Source organism: Anas acuta, chromosome 1, assembly GCF_963932015.1.
Source record: "Anas acuta chromosome 1, bAnaAcu1.1, whole genome shotgun sequence".
Lineage (NCBI taxonomy): Eukaryota > Metazoa > Chordata > Aves > Anseriformes > Anatidae > Anas > Anas acuta.
Window position 1 is genome coordinate 120326559 of NC_088979.1, and position 16978 is coordinate 120343536.

General features: G+C 47.9%; 1 protein-coding gene across 2 annotated transcripts in view; it reads right to left on the reverse strand.

The window, feature by feature from the left end:
* Positions 1–2112: 2112 nt before the first annotated feature.
* ARHGAP31 (Rho GTPase activating protein 31) overlaps positions 2113–16978 on the reverse strand; it is a 53218-nt gene continuing 38352 nt past the window's right edge. The window contains exons 4-12 of one of the 2 annotated variants that reach the window (XM_068697786.1): positions 16160–16242; positions 15338–15445; positions 13443–13588; positions 11933–12131; positions 10056–10180; positions 7717–7776; positions 6451–7077; positions 5785–6098; positions 2113–4909 (exon numbers count right to left, since the gene is read on the reverse strand). In XM_068697786.1, the coding sequence (XP_068553887.1) occupies positions 2441–4909; positions 5785–6098; positions 6451–7077; positions 7717–7776; positions 10056–10180; positions 11933–12131; positions 13443–13588; positions 15338–15445; positions 16160–16242 (4131 nt within the window). In that variant the 3' untranslated portion in view covers positions 2113–2440. Of the gene's footprint in view, positions 4910–5784; positions 6099–6444; positions 7078–7716; positions 7777–10055; positions 10181–11932; positions 12132–13442; positions 13589–15337; positions 15446–16159; positions 16243–16978 lie in introns of both variants that reach the window. The other variant, XM_068697777.1, reaches the window with a different exon arrangement.

The following is a 16978-nucleotide window of genomic DNA, read 5'->3' on the forward strand; positions in this document are numbered from 1 at the left end:
AAAAATCTGGGCACCATTTCCATTACTTTTGCTCTCTGTAAAGCCTCCCCACAATACCTCGTACCACACCTTCCAAAGTCATTTGCCACTACTCCAGCCATGGTGTTTAAAAGCTTTCCCATGAGGCAGTAGGAAAGCACTTGGATGCCATCTCAATGCAACACAGAGCTGTACTATGAGGAATATGGAAAACTGGCAAACCCCTGGTTTTAATGGGAGGCTGCACAGGAATTTTATGGTCTGGGAGGAGGCTAATAGAGTTGTCATGAAGCTGGATATGCTGAACTGGCTGTCCACAGCTTGCCCAGGTAAAGCAGAGGCTGGCATCTGTGAGACAGCATGGACTCAAACAAGAACTCCAGGATATTCTCCCTCAACCAAACTGACAGCATGGGCTTAGTCCTTTGCTCTGTTCCCTTCTACATTGCATTACACACAAGTGGGATGTGCAATGGGGAGGATCAAATACAGCAACTTGTTACAAGGAAAGGCCCTCTTGTTTTTTCACACTCCCTTTGGATATGGCAAGATAAAATTCTGCTGAAGGTGTATTCCTTGCATCTGTGTGCCCGGAGCTTCTCAAAAGCACTCTGTCACCTCTCCCCCTTAGCAATCAGTGTGCAGACAAAGCAGTGAATAGACCAGGCCCTCCAGCCACAATGACACTAATTAAGTGACAAGTTCATGACAGACCAAGAGCTCATGGGCTGAGCTTGTGTGTTGGGTTTTACAATTTTAAAATGCCAGTACATTATGAAAGAAGCCCTAAACATACATCCACTGGGAAATTCTGACTGATACTCATTGTGGTGGCTGTAGCACTTCCTACCAGATGCCCAGTTACTGCTCAAACTATAGCCCATAATACCCATCAGAGAGCCTACAGACTCATACACCTCCACAAATGATGGGCCCTGCAAGCACCATTACAGGGACAATCTCAGCACTGGTAGCAACACCTGTGTTCCCACCTCCTCCTAGCCACTGGTGGCATTTAAATCTCAGAAACAGCACGGGCTGTACCTGCCTTTGCAATCACCCACCGTCACGTACCAGGCAACAGATGAACCTGCGGTTAACTCGGAGTTAGAGGCTTTATAAAGGAAGCTTTAATTCTATTCCCACAGCAGCTATTGCTTATATGAACATGTATTTGCCTGTAATGATAACGGCCCTTCAGGAGAGAGTTTAATTCACTTCAAATCCCCCTCTCAGGATATTGTTTGCGATCTGTTCTACAGTCCCACAAAGCATCCTCTTTACCATACCCTCAATCAATTTGAAAGCATTGAGGGGCAGGGAGGTGAAAGCCAGCCATGCTCTCAAAGAAACAACATAAAATCGTAAGGAACAAGAAGTTTGAAGGAGGAAGAAGCACCTGGGGACATGCCACACAGTGGCAATGAAAGACCAAGGGTCAAAGATACATCAGTCAGGGTGCAGGAGGGCAATAGCCCAAGGACATGCAGATCAGAAGATCCTCTTGGTTTTCTCTGCTGTTGGCAGTGTAGAGCACAGCTGGAGATAGTTACAGAGGTGTCACCTGGCTTTAAGCAATGATGAAAATAGTTGATACTGGCCTTTGTTATGACTGTGTCTTCACTTCCATTGATAGCAGCCTGAGAAGTCTCTATCAATGGACACTCATTCTCCAGCCACACAAATCTTGCCTGCCAAAGGAAGGTGTGGCTGAGCACAAAAAATCCCATGATCAGGACTTGGAAGACTGACAGAACAACTGGGCGTTTCCAGTCCAGCTTTCATTCTACCTTACACATGGTGGAAAGATGCCATCTTTGATGCAGGAGAAAAGCTGGAGGCAGTGCCCTCAGGTTGCATGTTTGCCACTGGAACATCCTTGTGTAGCTCACACCCTTTGTCACTTGCTCATGCCAGCTTCACCTTCCTCTTCAGCTATCCCCGGCTTCCTACACTGTTTTCTTACACTCTCCAAACAAGACAGCAGAGACAGACAGCCATGGTCCTTCAATAGCTGCTGGGAAAATATAGAAAGAGGCCCCAAGCATCTAAACTTACCTCCTCAGCAGATGTTTTGCCCCTGCACCCCGGGCTGCAGTTTCACCCCACTCTATTTTTTCAGTTATTCTGAGATTTACTTTTCCTTTTTTTTTTTTTTTTTCTTTTTCCTGTAGAGAGGATGAGGCTTCCACAGGGCTTGTTAGATAACAAGAATGAGGAAAGGCAAGTTCCTTGGGACTGGTTTACAAAAAAGCAAGACAGTGAGGGACTACAAAAGGATGAGAAAGGGAAGGAAAAGCAAGACAAAAAGACTGTGAGCAAAATGCTTCGCAGGAAATGGTAAAAGATTTGGGTCCTCCTTGCACAAAACAGTTACAACAACAGCAAAATGGAAAGAGTTGGTCTTGGTGTAGACACTGCCATCCCATCCACCACAGAAAAGGAGTAAGGGAGGCTGTTACTATTCAATCTGCCTCCCACTTCGTCCATCCAGAATCACAGAGCGCCTCTGTGGCTGGTAAAAGCAGCTGGTAGAAGTCTCCAGTCTCTGGCCATTCTTGGGGATGGTCATTTTGTTCCGCAGCGTCACCCCCTCGGGTGTTGTCCTCGAAGTCTCAGACAGATCGCCACAGATGGGGCTCGAAGAGGTGGTCTGAGTGGGGCTCCTTATGGGTGATAACAGCACCCTGGAGTCTGCTGAAGAGGAGGGGTGGTCCATAATGGGGAAAGGGGGGCTGAAGAGAATCAGACTCTGGGGCCTCCCAGGCCTAGATCTATAGGAAGGCTTGGAGAACCCCGACGGCCTCTCCATCTTCGAGGACTGTGGGTTATCTTCAGCCGTCTCCCCCTCCGAAGTGCGCTTTCGGCGCAGAACGGGGGCATCCAGGGCAGGGTTATGGTTGGATTGAGATGGCTCCAGTGAAGATCCAAGGCTGCTGTGCCAAGGGCAGGCTGAGTCCTTTTGAGCTGGGTCACTGTTCTCTTTCTCTGCCTTGGCTTTCTTCTCTGTCTGCGGGCTCTTGGGGGGTTCCAGGTGGCCCCATGCCACCCGCTGAGTCTGTCTGCCAGCCTGCTTAGCTTCTGCCTCCTTCTTCTCCGCTGGGGGAGCAGCATTTTGAGCCTGCAGGGGCTGGGGGATCTGGGTGTACTGAATCTTCGGCGGTATCACAGGCACGGCTCTAGCCTGGCACATCTTAATCATGAAGGAGGTTCTGACCGCCGACACGCTGACAGGGGCAGAGTTACGACGGCCGGTGGTGGCATGGGCCACGGCCAGGTAATCCAAATCCAGATCCACGTGGGCGTTGAAAGGAGATCCCCAGGGAACACCTTTACCCACAGCAGGGCAGGCAGTTGGCAGGGACGGGACGGAGTCACTGCTTTTCACTTCCTTCTGCCCACAGAGGTGGTGCCCAGTGGCAGAGGGCAAGGCCAGGCTCTCAAAAGTGAAGAAATCTGGGGCTGGAAGGAGCGTATCCAAGTTGAGGGACGATGGCCTAGTCTTCACTTTACGAGGTGTTTCTTCACCTTTATTACTCAGACCTGATTCAGTGGCAGAGCACAATGCTTTGGTAACAGCATCTCCTCCCAGGGCAGTGTCCTGAGATATGGGCAAGTCCTCCTTTGTGTTCTTTGTCTCTAAAGAACACTCTGGGGTATTTGGGTATGACAAAGACAGCTCGAGCTTTGAGCTCCAAGGGTTTTCTTTGCTCGCATCCACTTTTTTCTCCTCTGGTTCTGAAAGAGGGATTCTGGAGGGTTCTTCTTGCTTAGCTGGTGTTTCCTCCCTGTCATGGGAATACCTCAGCTCTTCAGGTTTCAGAGCTTCTTCTGGAAGACTTGTGCTATTCTCATCTTGCTTAGCTCTGCCCAAACTAGAGGGGGAGATGGGCTGTGTTTTGGGCAGCTCACAAGACGCTGGCAAGATGTCACTGCAAGGTTGCTGCTGCTCAGGGGCATCTATGAAAGGGAATGGGATAGTCCACAGACTCATCACCGTGTCTTTACTATCCAGGGAGAGGCTGCGACTGAATCGTGGTCTAAGAGAAAGGCCTGTCTCTGATCGCTGACTCTGTGGCTGAAACTCTGGTATTGTCTTCTCTTGAATGTCCTTAAAGGTGGGGGAGTGGAGAGGGCTCGTGACCCACTGATGATCCTCCCATGGCTCCACAAGTTCTAAGCTCTGCACGTTGTCTGTCCAGGTATCCTCATCATCCTGCTCACCAGCTTCATGAGTTCTGCTTACAGCATTGCCCTCCTTCAGCTCCTGGATTCCAGCTCCACTCAGCTCCTTGGAGGCGAATGCGTCCCTTCCATCAGCAGGCATTATCTCAGGCTTCTCCCTCTGAGTATGGACTCTGGTATGACCCTCACTTTCCTTCTGCAGCTTGCAAGTGCTATCTTTTTCTTTCTCTGGCTCTGAGCAGGCTCCTTTGGAAAGAGAAAATGTATCTGTTGGGGGAACCTCATTAATTTCTGGTTGACTATGAAGCTTCCAGTCCAGGGGAGGAGTGAGACATTCACTCATGCTGTCCTCCACCACTGGGTGGTGGTTCTTTGGTATGGCTGCACCAGTCGGGACAGTACCCGGTTTGGGTAGGGCTGGAGCACAGCTCTGCTGTGCAGCCACATCAGACTGGCAGCTGTGGTGGCTGTCTGGTCGTTCCACGTTGGTGGTACCAAATAAAGGCACCTGAGCTGTGGTCTGTGGTGTCCCACATGCAGATTTCTGCTCAGACAGGGTTGGGCTTTGCCCTGGGCCAGAGGAAAAGCTATTTGTTTGTGCTGAAGAAGAGTCAGAAATTGGGCCTGTCTTGGGGACAGCTGCTGGCAAGATCAAGAGCTCCTCTTCAGGTTCAATGATTTTCAGTTCATGCTGTATCTCTGGCCACAGCGGTTCTAGAAGAGCATTCACAGGGTCCTCCTCAGTCTGAAAAACAGAAGAAATGCCATGACCAGACAGCTCACAACTTACCAGTAAATATGCTTCTGTTTTCCTCATACAGCCCTCTTAGGACAGAGTGGCTCCTGGACAAGCATATTCATGGGTACAGAAACACACACACACACTGCCACTAATCCACCGAAGGAAATACTTCTACAAACAAGTAGGTTTATGAAGAAGGTCTGTGACACAGCCTGGGAGAATGCACTTGGAAGAGTGAGGTGAATGAGGAGCTGGAATGCCTCAGCCCATTTCTCAGCTCTTCCCATTCACTTGTCCTCGCCAGAGGTTCTGCACTCCCAAATTGCACTCTAACTGGAACGAATAATCTGTTTAAGAATATATGCCAACAGATCTTTGAATAGATGTCCAGAGAGGAGTATATCCGTAAGAAACTTAGTGAAAAAGCTCTGGTAGAGATACAGAGGAGATAGGGGAAAAAAAAAATTAAAAGTGTCTAGAGAATGGAATGAAAATGAAAGGTTCAGGCTGTACAGATCAACAAAATGGGACAGCAAAAATAGAAGAGGATTTCAGAGACCCTGGGTCAAAAGGATCAGACACCTGGACAGTCTCACATTTGGAGAGTCTCACAGCAGACAGATTGTACCGACTGCAGGCATAGTTACAGAAAGAGAAAACAAAGAAGAGACAGTCGGTTGTTGCATAAAGCTAAATCACCAAATGCTCATGGGAGCAGAAGTGAAACTAATACATGGTCAATTCTTGACCCTGCTCTGCCTAGGCCATGGACTGAGTTTTCATGCCTATAGACGGACACACAATGAAACTTTGAACAGCCTCCCAGTCACCACCATGACATTGCCCCCCATCTTTGTTTCTCACGGCTTCTTCCTTACCGCATCCCTTAAGCGTGGCGCCTCCTCCGGCTTAGCCTTCTGGATATCCTGCTTGCCACAGCTGCCTTCTGGGGAGATGTCCTTCATCTTGAGCGGCCCTTGCTCTGCCTTGCCTGCAGGGAGCAGCCCTGCATGAACCTCTGAGGCTGGAGTTTGCTCCAAGGTGGGACTTTGCTCTGAGGATTGCTGGAGGCTGCTGCTGCTGCTGGTGCTGCTGCTCTGCCCACATAACATCTCCTGATTTTCTGCTGCGGGCTGTGCAGTTTCTAACATCTCGGGTTTCCTGGCTGCCACCAGCTCCTCGGGGTGAGAGCCTGGAGCAGAAACACAAATGAACTTTGTAACGACTTGTGACCAAAAGCATGTGCCTGGCAGTGCTCCCTGTACTGAAGCAGTGCAATTTTGGCCCAGCGAGAACAAAGAAAGCTGCAGAGCTTCCTCTGGGTAGAACAGGGCATTGCTGTGAGGACAGCCACCTCCCCAACCCCAGTACTGCTGCAAGGGCCAACGCGATCTGCAGCTGCCAATGCCAGCCCTGGCACTGCTTGGTCTCTTTCCTGCCATGAGATCAGGCTGGAGCCACCTCCACGCCACTGCAGCCAAGCATCAGGGTACCACCAGTAGCCCAACAAGGGCTCCACACAGCTCTCTGCAACACGCCTTTACCTCGGGCTGCTCCCGTTGGCAGGAGAGGTCCTGGTGGCTTCTCCTTCTTCTCTGGGGCCAGCTCCATCCTCGTGTGGCTCCCCACTTCCAGGGCCGAGGGGCTGGGGCTCTCGGGCACCAGGGCAGACAGCTCCTCCAGGCTGGAGAGGGAAGGCTTGTCCTTGGCGGGCACGCGGCACGGGGTGCTGTTGGTGCTGATGACTGCGGACACCCGGAGCGGGACAGAGACAGCGAAGGGCTCTGAGATGTTCAGGGCTTTCCTCTGGTGCCGTGGGGAGGCCTCCAAGGGGAAGAGGCTGCTGGGAAAGCCTGACTTGGTGGCTGTTTCAGAGGTGTAGAACATGCGGCTGCCTTTGGGGCAAGTCTGCTCATTTTCGGCATCCTCTGCTGCTCGGAAGACCTTCAGCTGCTCAGGGGGTGATTTTGCCTGTGGTGTCCGGCAAGGAGCTTTGTCCCCACTCAGCTCTGAGCTTCCTTTTGCCCCCATGGCAGATCCTTCCCGCTCCCACTCGTTCTCCTTGCTGAGGTCGTATGAGCTGCCTGTGCCTCCGGTCCGCATTTTCATCACCGGGACAAAAAACCCTCCAGTAGTCACTGCCCGTTTGAATCTGCTCTTCTCATCCTCCCCTAGAGGAGGGAAGATACAAGGCAGTCAGTGGGAAGCAAAGCACTAGCAGCAGCCTTTCTCTGCAAGGAGCCCATGTTCATACCCCCAGGAACGGCTCCTGCCCTTGGTGAACACCCACATTTCCTCAGAGGGATGGGGACTGTAAGCCTGGGACTCCCTCAAACTGGGCAGGCAGGGCTGAATGGGATGCCCTCCACTGGAAATCATCCAGGAGTTTTGTTAGAGGCCACTCTCAATCAGAGGCAGCCAAGTCTAGGGCTAGCACACGTTGCCCACAGAGTTGCTCAAGGCTTTCTTGGTTTGTTGCGAGTATTTTTAATTGCTTTATAAATTTTCTTGTAAAAGGGGACTTTGCGCCCAGCAGAATAACCAAGAATGAAATCAAGGCAATCCCACTGCTAATAAAGATGCAGCTAGGCACAGTGATAATTCTCAGGTGCACGCACAAATAAAAAAGATGCAGTTCAAGGTTAAAAATGCATGCACAGAAGGGTGAGGGCACTTGTCAGCAGCTGTGGCATAAGCACATGAGGATATACGACACGGTGAGATAAGAAAAGACACAGACCACAGCATATATGCAAGCATGGGGGAGAGCTGAGAGGGCATAGGTGCAGCATAGGCAGTTGATGTCTCACCTTCCACTGGCAGGGAACACAGTGAGTCCATGCTCTTTGCGGGCCGAATGGTTGCTTTTTCTGTGGAAAATGAGTTTTAGAAACAGGCTTCAGATCCCGCAGCTTTGCAGGCTTCAGCCCATAAAGAACAAAGGCTGAATATAGACAGACATGCCAGACAGACATCAAAGTTATTTTCCGTTTCCGAGCATTCCCCCTCTGCATCCACACCATGCTGCTTATTACCCACAACACTTGTCCACACAGCTGGGGATCCACTAGTGCTAACAACAGCTTTGCACCTGCCAGACATGTGGAGAGCTATACTTAACCCAGCCAGTCAACACCATCTTCACTCTGTAGCAGTTTGACATCCCCGTCTTGTGCCATTGCCCTCCCCAGTCAAGCCAGGTTGTTGCTTGTGGGGACTTTTTAACTAAACTTGCATAAACGTCTTCCCACTTCTCATTCTTTGGAGTAAATGTTGGGTTATTTTCATGTTCCATTCCCAGATTCTTGTTTGTAAGAGCATGCCCAACCTCCAGCAAGCACAGCAGGAAATCTATGTGGTCAGTAAGCCACTTATTCCCTGGTCATCCTCACTGGACTTACTTGTCCAAAAATGATCTGCCATTTGTCACCAGACACTCTACAGGTCTGTTCCTGAGAGGTTTTGGAAGCATGTGACTGTTACTGCTCTGAAAGGGGAGATGGAGGGGAAAGTAGCTGGCAAGAACAGCAAGTTAGTTTCTGGCAGTGCCAAAAAGGATCCTGGGAGCTCTGGAAAACGTCTGGGAGCAAACTTTGCTGTTTACGATGGTGCACAAAGTAGGTAAGGCAGAAAGTGAGTGGGCTTGTTGGACTTTATTTGTTTATATAATTGAGGCTTCTGGGACTTTCACATGAGCATGGGAGAAACTCCAGCTACCTTTCGCATTTATATGGAGTCCTGGCTACCTTTCACATTTATACGGCATGATGTCTTGAGCACCAGCTCTGCATTCCCAGAGGAACAGAATTCGAGCTGCGGAGCTCACATTTTATGTGACTTGCAGACTTGTGTGCATGGACACAAACCGTGCTAAAGCATGTGCTGAGTTTCAACAGCAAGTTCATCTGTTTCCCCACATTATTCTGTAAGCAGAGAGTACACAAAAATACAACATGGCAGCGCTAAAGCATTGCTTCTCCAAAGAGCTGCTCTGATGCCTAAATCTCTGCATGGTTCTGCATTTTTATGTCCTGCTGGTGAAAATGTGCAACCTCCTGTCACTCAGTACTGTGCTTGGAACAAAGGCTCAGCCCTGACAATCACTGGGCTCCAAACATTCCCAGGAAACCCTGGGCTAGTACTATTTTGGGACAGAGTATTCCTTATCAAAGTGAGAAGGTGATCCCATGATCAAAATAGGATGGCGAGCTATTTTGAGGTCTGCCATGGACACTCTGTGTGAGGCCATCTGTACATGTAAAACAGGGGGAAGGCAGGTGTCCAAAGAAAGTTGGATTCAGCATTTGGCTTCACACTTATCTTAGATCCAAAGACTGCCTCTCTTATACATGGTTGGCAGCATTCTATAATGTTGGCAACACGAACCATTTTAAGTCTTGCAATGTTTGGTAGCATTCCTTCAAACACCAACTCCTAGAATCATGAGGTTATCTTAAAAATTGCAAGTTCATCTTGTTTTGAATAAGCAAATCATGATTATTCTAAAGCTATCTCTATGATTTTTAGGTCTTGAGTCATCATTTCTGAACACTTGGAATTGGCACTCCTAGGTAATTTTCTAGGAAGCACAGAGCTTAAGATATTGCAGCTCAGGAGAATCTAGAATTTAGGATTACAGTCAGGAGGAAAGACATCTTCTCCCTTGTAAATGTTGCAAAAGTAATCACTTTCCTCAACATGCTGAGAGCCAGGAACCATAGGAACTCCTTGTTTTTCACAAAGACACTGAACACAGTTGGTTCTTTAACGCCCTTTGGTAGAAGGACAGCCGCTCACCCAGTGCTGTGAAAGGAATGTAAGGAGTTGGCTGGGTTGGAAGAGTGGACTAATCCAACCCAATATGCCACATAGCATTTCCTAGTCCCCAGGCTCGACAGCTGGGCAGTGGGAGCCTGTTTATCACATACCAAAATGGAATATTTGCTGTAGCTGCCTGGCATAACATCCTTAAGGGTGCTTCTTGCCATCACATGAAAATAAGATGTCCGTGAAACCAGGAAAAACATGATTCCATTAAACTGTCTCAAGTCTAATGGCATTAGTGTCACATGGATACAGGTTGCTAATGCTATCAGTGCTCCAGGAGAAATTCTGGAGAGAAATATATAACTGAAAAGTGTGTTCTTACCAGAGAGTTTCTGTGCCCTTACGAAGACACTCCCGTTTCGACTCAATTTAGACTTTGATTCTGAGCCAGAACGGCCCAAGTTAAATATCGACTTCCATTTCTTGGACTTGGTAGATAGCTTTCTCCTGGAACAACAAAAAAAAAAAGAGCTCAGGAGATTACCAAAATTTACCCTTTTGTTTTCTTCAGAATCCCGTAAAAGCCTCTGAACTCTTTCCCCTGAACACTTCCCTTCTTTTCCTCTAACATCTCTTTTAATTTTAGTATATGCAAGGCATCACTACACGAACACCTCTCCCTTATCTGCAAGTGATTTATCTCTACTGCTGATTTAACCATGTCAAGGATGGAAAGACACCTGAGCCAACTCTCCACAGAGTTGGCTTTGGCATCACTCTACAGCAACTGTGATTGACTGAGTGATCAACCATGCCTGCCTCCAGAAAGGAGGTGTTTCTGGGGCTAGAACCATCTTGTAACACAGTAAAGAATAATTGCCTTTTAGATAGGTTTTAATGACAGTATGCAAGATAAATTCCATTGAACTGATGGAATGTGAGCTATTGCCTGGTGCACAGAGCCATCCTTTAAAGTCCTCATGATTTATAGTTTTTATGAATTTGCAAAAATAAAAGGATCTGTTAATACAAATGGCTATTAGTGCTTCTCAGGTCAATCTGAATTTAATCATGAGTGTTGATCATATGCTAGCATAATGTAATAACTGAAAGGAGGAGGCTAAAGGGAATTAAATCAATTTCTTGTAAATGTCAGAGGAAGTGGGATGCCAGTTCCCCGTGTCTTTTCAGAAAGCCCGGCTTTAAGCAGAAGGAAACTGCTGTTTTGGAAGCCAATTTTCTTCTATGAATGTTATTGCATGAATCTCTGTTTCAGTTCCTTCACATACCCATTCTGACTCCTCCTTCAATCTTCAAGAGCAAGACCATTTTACCACCCTGTCTCAGTCTCCAAAATGTGTTTCCTACCCGTTCTCATAGTTCTGCTTTTCTTTCAGATCAGTGCTCAGAAGAGCACAAATCAGTCCTACCAAGAGGATTAACATCTTAGTGATAGGACTGTTCTCTTCAAGTGAGAAAGGAAAAGGAACTGTAGACAGGCAATACACCCTTTTGTTTTAAACTGGTTATCTTCTTGCCAGTATTCTATTAGACAGCTCATTTTTCCTTTAATATATCAAGTGTGAAGAAATATCTTTGCTACAGTGCTTTATGGGTCAGTAGATTAATGAGTCTCCTGCTGCAGAGGCTATAATCTCTCAGAACAAGGCAGTCAAGCAGACATATATTAGCAGATAGATAGACCAATAGATAAATAATTAGGCTGGGCACCAGTGCCAACAACTGCAGCAGCGTACGCTGAAATTGGACTCTTGTCAGCATTGGTGCCACTATGTAAATATCTCATAGTGCTGGAGAAATTTCGCCTTGCTGCTTGGCTGTGAGCACAGAGGAAGGTGGAGAAGGATGAAGCAGAGCAGGTCAGTACCACCAGGCGTGCTATGGGCAAGCCACCAGCAGGTGGAACTCGTAGGAGAGCAGTGTCTGGACCTGCTCCTTGCCCAGCCCTCGTTTAGCCAAGCCTTGAACTCACACAAGGTCGCAAAGACAATTAATTCCTCCTGCAGGGTGTTCTGCCCTAATGGAGGGACAAGGACTAGTGCAGCTATGAATCCAGCAACTGAAAAGATCCTCAGGAGCAGCTGTGCCTCTTGAGAAGAATATGCAATTTTCTCTCAATGGTGCCTGTAAATTCATGTGTGCAGGTGTGCGGCTTTCACACTAAAAGAAGTCTCAATCCTAATCATGCTGGGGAACCTGCTCTTTTTGCTCACACTTTACACTCCTCTTGGCACTTACTTGCTGTCAGGGAGGTCAACAACTGTGTGGAAGAGGGAGCCGGTTACAGGGACAATCTCAGGCAAGCTGTTCTCTCTCCTCTCCTTCCTAGCAGGGTGGGAGGCTGACAGGCTCCGTGCCTGCGCTTCTTCCAGGCTCACCAGCTTCATCGGCAGGGAGGCCGAGGGGAGTGACAGATTTCTCACAATTGGTGCGTTCTCTGAAAAGCAAGAAAGTACATTCCAGCCCCGGGGTGAGGAGAGACGAGAGCAAGAGCTTTGTGTCTTTATTTGACTGGAACAACTCCTGCGGAGGGGGAAAAGGAGCAGCACGTGCAGAGAGAGAGGCTTTTGTCAGATAAGCCTTCCATCTCCCCAGCAACCTTATCCATCTGAGTGCATTCCCAGCAGGGGCCACACTTGCCAGCCAAAGGCTGCTTTGCACAGGCTTGCTGCCCCTGCTGTAGATGCGTTGGTGTTAAAGAGGCGTCCCTGAAAAACACCAGGATGCATACATTCTCCTCCCTCCACAGGTTTTGGAGCAGCTGAGTCCCCTGTCCAAGCCTAATTCTCCCTCTCGCTTCCACATCTTTCTCCTTGTCTTGTTCTAGGAAGGGGGACTGCTCTAAAAACCTCCATTACTGTACCTTCCCTTCAGGGCTACGAGGAGTATCTGCAGTACATACAAAAGGCTTGGAATTATGTATTTCTGTACTGCTGGTGACAGTGAGGACACAGTTCCTCACTCCCTGCCTTCTGCCGGGGCAGAAACGTGGGCATAGAAGTGGCACCCACACCAGCACAGCAGTTCGAGGAGGGCACCATGCGGGAACCACAGGTTCCAGGGACAGCCAGCAGGGAAGAGTGGATGGGATGAGCTGACACAGGGCAGGAGAGAAGAAGCATGGTTACTCCATCACTTCTGCAGGTGCCTTCCCAGTGTGTATAATGTGTATAACAGGAAGACACATACTGCTGAAATGATGTGAGATCACTGCAGTTCCAAGCCCTCTCACTTCTCTGCCTTATAAGACTTTTGACAGCAAATCTGTCACTAAATAAAAAAAAAAAATCAGCATCTCCCAAGTCTGCTGATGTCCCAGTAAAAATAAATCAATCACTTCCCATAGAACATCTCCAAGAACAACAGAGAAATTTGTAAAACACAAGCATAACTTTTATCTTGGGGGTGTGGTCTCCAAGTTGGATGGATACAACAGCTGACAGAACTGAGAGAGTGACTTAGGCCCAAACTGAGAAGCTAGTTGGGTGGTCTTCCTTCTGAAGAAGGGGTTAAGCTAGGTGAGATCATGTGAAGAATGAGCCTCGGGGCTATCTAGGAACACACTGGAGGAGGCTAGTACCCAGAAATGTTGGAGATGAGGATGGGGAGGGCTAGAGTAGTGAGGGATTGGGATCAAGGTGTATTTAGGGGAGTGTGAGAGCATTCTAAGTGTTTCGGTGGAAGGGGATACAGTTAGAGCTGTAGTACAGGGCAAGTGACATATAGGGTGGTTTGGGGAGGTTGTTACCAATGTTCTCTGCAGAGCTGGCTTTTCTGTTTTTGCTGAAGATCTGATCCACGTGATTCAGGATGAACTCTATCACCAACTGCTGGACTCGCACCTCCAGGAAAGCTGCATCCCCATTGCAGCCAACAGCCTCTATCTCCTTTGACCTGCACCAGGAAAGAGGTTTACTAGTAGCCAGAATTATTGTCACATGATGCCTTTGGGAATGAGGAACTGGCTTTTTTCCTGCAAGACTTGGAACAGGGATGTTTTGGCCTCCCTTGCTGCATCTCTTGCTTTCCTTTGATCACCAAGCCCTCACCTTCTCTCTGCCTTTTCACTCTTTTAAAAATCTGTTTCAATTTTCTCTCTCACCTTTGTTATTTCTTTCCTGCTTGTTATTTTCCCTCCTTCCCTTTTACATTCTTCAGCAGTAGATAAAACTGACTCTCAAACTGCTCTCTTTTCTTCATCTTTGGTCCTCCTTTATCTCTTTCAAAGTTGGGCCTGAAAGGCAACACATGAGCCTTCAAGCACTGCTTCCAGATCCCTATGCAATGCTTCAATCATCTCTCCAAGGAGAGTTTGAATGAAATCCCTCAGAAACCTGCTCGTGTTCTCCCCATGCCATCTTTGCCAATGTTCTGCTGTGTGTCCCAGTAGGCTCTTCACTGCCCCCCTGCACTCTCACATTCTCACTCTTGCTCTCAGCAAAGAAACATTCCTTATCTTGACATGCCAAAGTGTTGCTGAAGAAATTATCTCTGGGCAATGGATCCTTTGTAAAGTTAATGACTGGTGTGTTAGATAATAGCTTGGGGCATTGCCAAGAGGATAACCATGTAAGGAGACTGCAATTGCATTGCTTGCTCCTTTCTTATCCTCCCTGGGACTTGCACTTACAATAGATTGCAAGAGGAAACAGACTTCACTTTTTTTTGACAAGGACAGATGCTGGCATGAAAATGTCTCAGTAGTAAAGGCCCACTTTGTGATGTTCAGTAGAGTAAACATCTGAATCATTTTCAGAATCTGTTCTGCCTTTGTTGTGATTTGCCTTTAGCTCTCTTGCCAATGTCCCTCCGGCCTGCCCTGCAGCCTCCTCTCAGCCCCCCCATCTCTGCTTCCCTGCACCAGCTCTGCCAAAGTCCCTCTCCTGCCCAGCAGGCCTTATCTGGACTGCCCCTGCATAGCTCAATCCTCTCAACACACAGGTATGGGATGGGTGGGGAAGGCGACTTCACCAAAATACAGAACATTTCAATATAAAATTTTCAGACAAAACATTTTCTTGTTCTGCTCGGCTCTACAACATATCAGACAAACTTCTGCCTGCACCTTATCTGGGCCTCTTCCCAGAAAAGTGCCCAGCAAATGAACCAAAATCTACCTGGTGGTCTTGTGATCTGACACTAGCCGCCATCCTAAATCCATCGAGCTCGTTTCACTTATGCTGTAGCAGGCCTGGATACAAGACAGGCCTGTGATATTATTACCCTGTTTTCTTCCCTTCCAAGCCCTGCTGTCTCTCACCGCATCGCTGCAGAAGCACTGGCACTGTCAGAAATGTCATTTCCGTTCCACAGTGATGAGCTAACTCGTCATTTTTAAATCAATGTGTTCAACTTACAAATAACAGCTTTATTTTTGAAGAAAAAAAAAAGAAGAAGAAGAAGAAGAAGAAGAAGCAAAACCACAAGTTTCCTTGGATGCTGGCAGTAAAACCTCAGATTATTCAACCTGGAAGAATTTTTTTTCTCATTTTAAAAGCTGCTTGCTCTGCTCTAGCACTCCCTTTAGTTGTTCTGTTTTTTCCTGCCTATGCTTTTCCCTCAGCGGATGTGTCTCTAGGCTCAGGTGCTGATGCTCCCCATGGAGCTCAACATGATGCTTGGGCTGGGAGGGCTCTACTGTACCTGAGGAGATTGGGAGCCCACACCAAGGCCAGGTTTCTGGTGTGCATGTTGGTCATGTTGCTGAAGGAGGCCAGGTGAGTCAGGTGCTTGATCAGGTATTCCAGCGTTCTGCAGTGGTTTCGCATGAAGAGAGAGAAAATTGTCAGGTCCCTCACCGTGCACATGGTTACGTCTCCCCTGAGGGCTGCTCCTTGCAGCCCGAAGTGTGAGACCCACCGGTGGGTTCTCCCTTCCACTCGGGTGACCAATGCTTGTCTACAGGGACAGCAGGTCTCGGGCTCAGCCTGGAGCTCAGAATTGTCCCCTTCTCAAGGAGGGCAGTGTCAGCACAACAGGTCCCATCGAACTGAGGATTTACACAGCCAGGATTTTGATGGGATGGCAGTGAATCCCTGAACATCCTTGCTCTGGGGTGGCCAAGGATGGGACACAAACCAATCAACCCTTAGCATGATGGGTGCAAGGGAGATGGCAGCTGGGTAGGAGAAAGGGTTGGACCCTGAAAAGTCTGAGGGCTTAGCTCATGCTTAAGTGCCTCCAGCAGATAATCTGCTTCTCACCACACCCGGAACACTGGCTAAGGGTGCCATGGTGGTCATACCCAGGGAGGAGGAGGATAGACCAAGGCAGGGAGAGCCTGTTTAATGATGGCTTGTTCAATGACATTTACATGCCAGATAAATTGTTGCCAGATTTGGAAATAGTGAGTCAGCTTTGGGGAATTAACTTCTGGAAATGAACTCTGTTGCTGTTTCAAGCAACGTTGCCTGATGGTGACAGCCACCACCCCGTTCCTCAGAGCCTTGGTGGACACAGTCTCACCTGTAATGTGATGGTGGGAGCTCCTGGATGACATTTTGTATTCGTGCCAACTGCTCGTCCTCAGGGAAGCGTGATACTGCTTCCTGTGGAGATAGAAGGAAACAGTCCACCCTGGCGACAGACTTAGGGGAAAAGGAAGAGGGATAAGGAAGGTCACACGAGACAGCCTGTCTCTGAGGGAATGCTCTCTTGTTACCTTGTAGAGATATTGGTAGGAGAAGTTGATTTGTGTTCCCAGCACACCAGAGATTTGCTGTGCTGTTATTTCATGTATTGGTACATCTTCCCCACACCTTGAGACAGGGTGGTTAATGTTTTGAGGGGAGGGAGGGTTGAAAACCGAGAGCTTCAATTAGGAATTATGTTTGTGTGTGTGTGTGTGTGTGTGTGTGTGTGTGTGTTTTTCCTTCATTTAACAAGGATAGTGATGAGTAAAATAGAAATAGAGGGGAAAGAGAGAAGTGAAAATATTGAAAAATGAAAAAGATGAATGGATGAAAATGTCCCTCCCCCAAAACTGTGTTAAAATAAAACAGGTCTTTCAAGCCCAGTGTAATAAAAAGGGTTGGATATGCATACTTTACATTCATTAAAATAAGCCATATGTGTCTGTCATATAAAGATAACTAGAAGTAGTCTGTGTGAGTTTGCCTCTTTTATGGTGGGAGAAGCCTTAAAAAAATCACTGTCCTGGTAGGTTAATAAGTTCCTATACTCAAGGTTAGACTAGGTTAGACAGAACCGAGGTTATACATCTTGGTCTTGATCAAGTGCCTCTGGAGCAAAAGCTTAAAAAGCCATGATAAGCTTTTGTCTGCA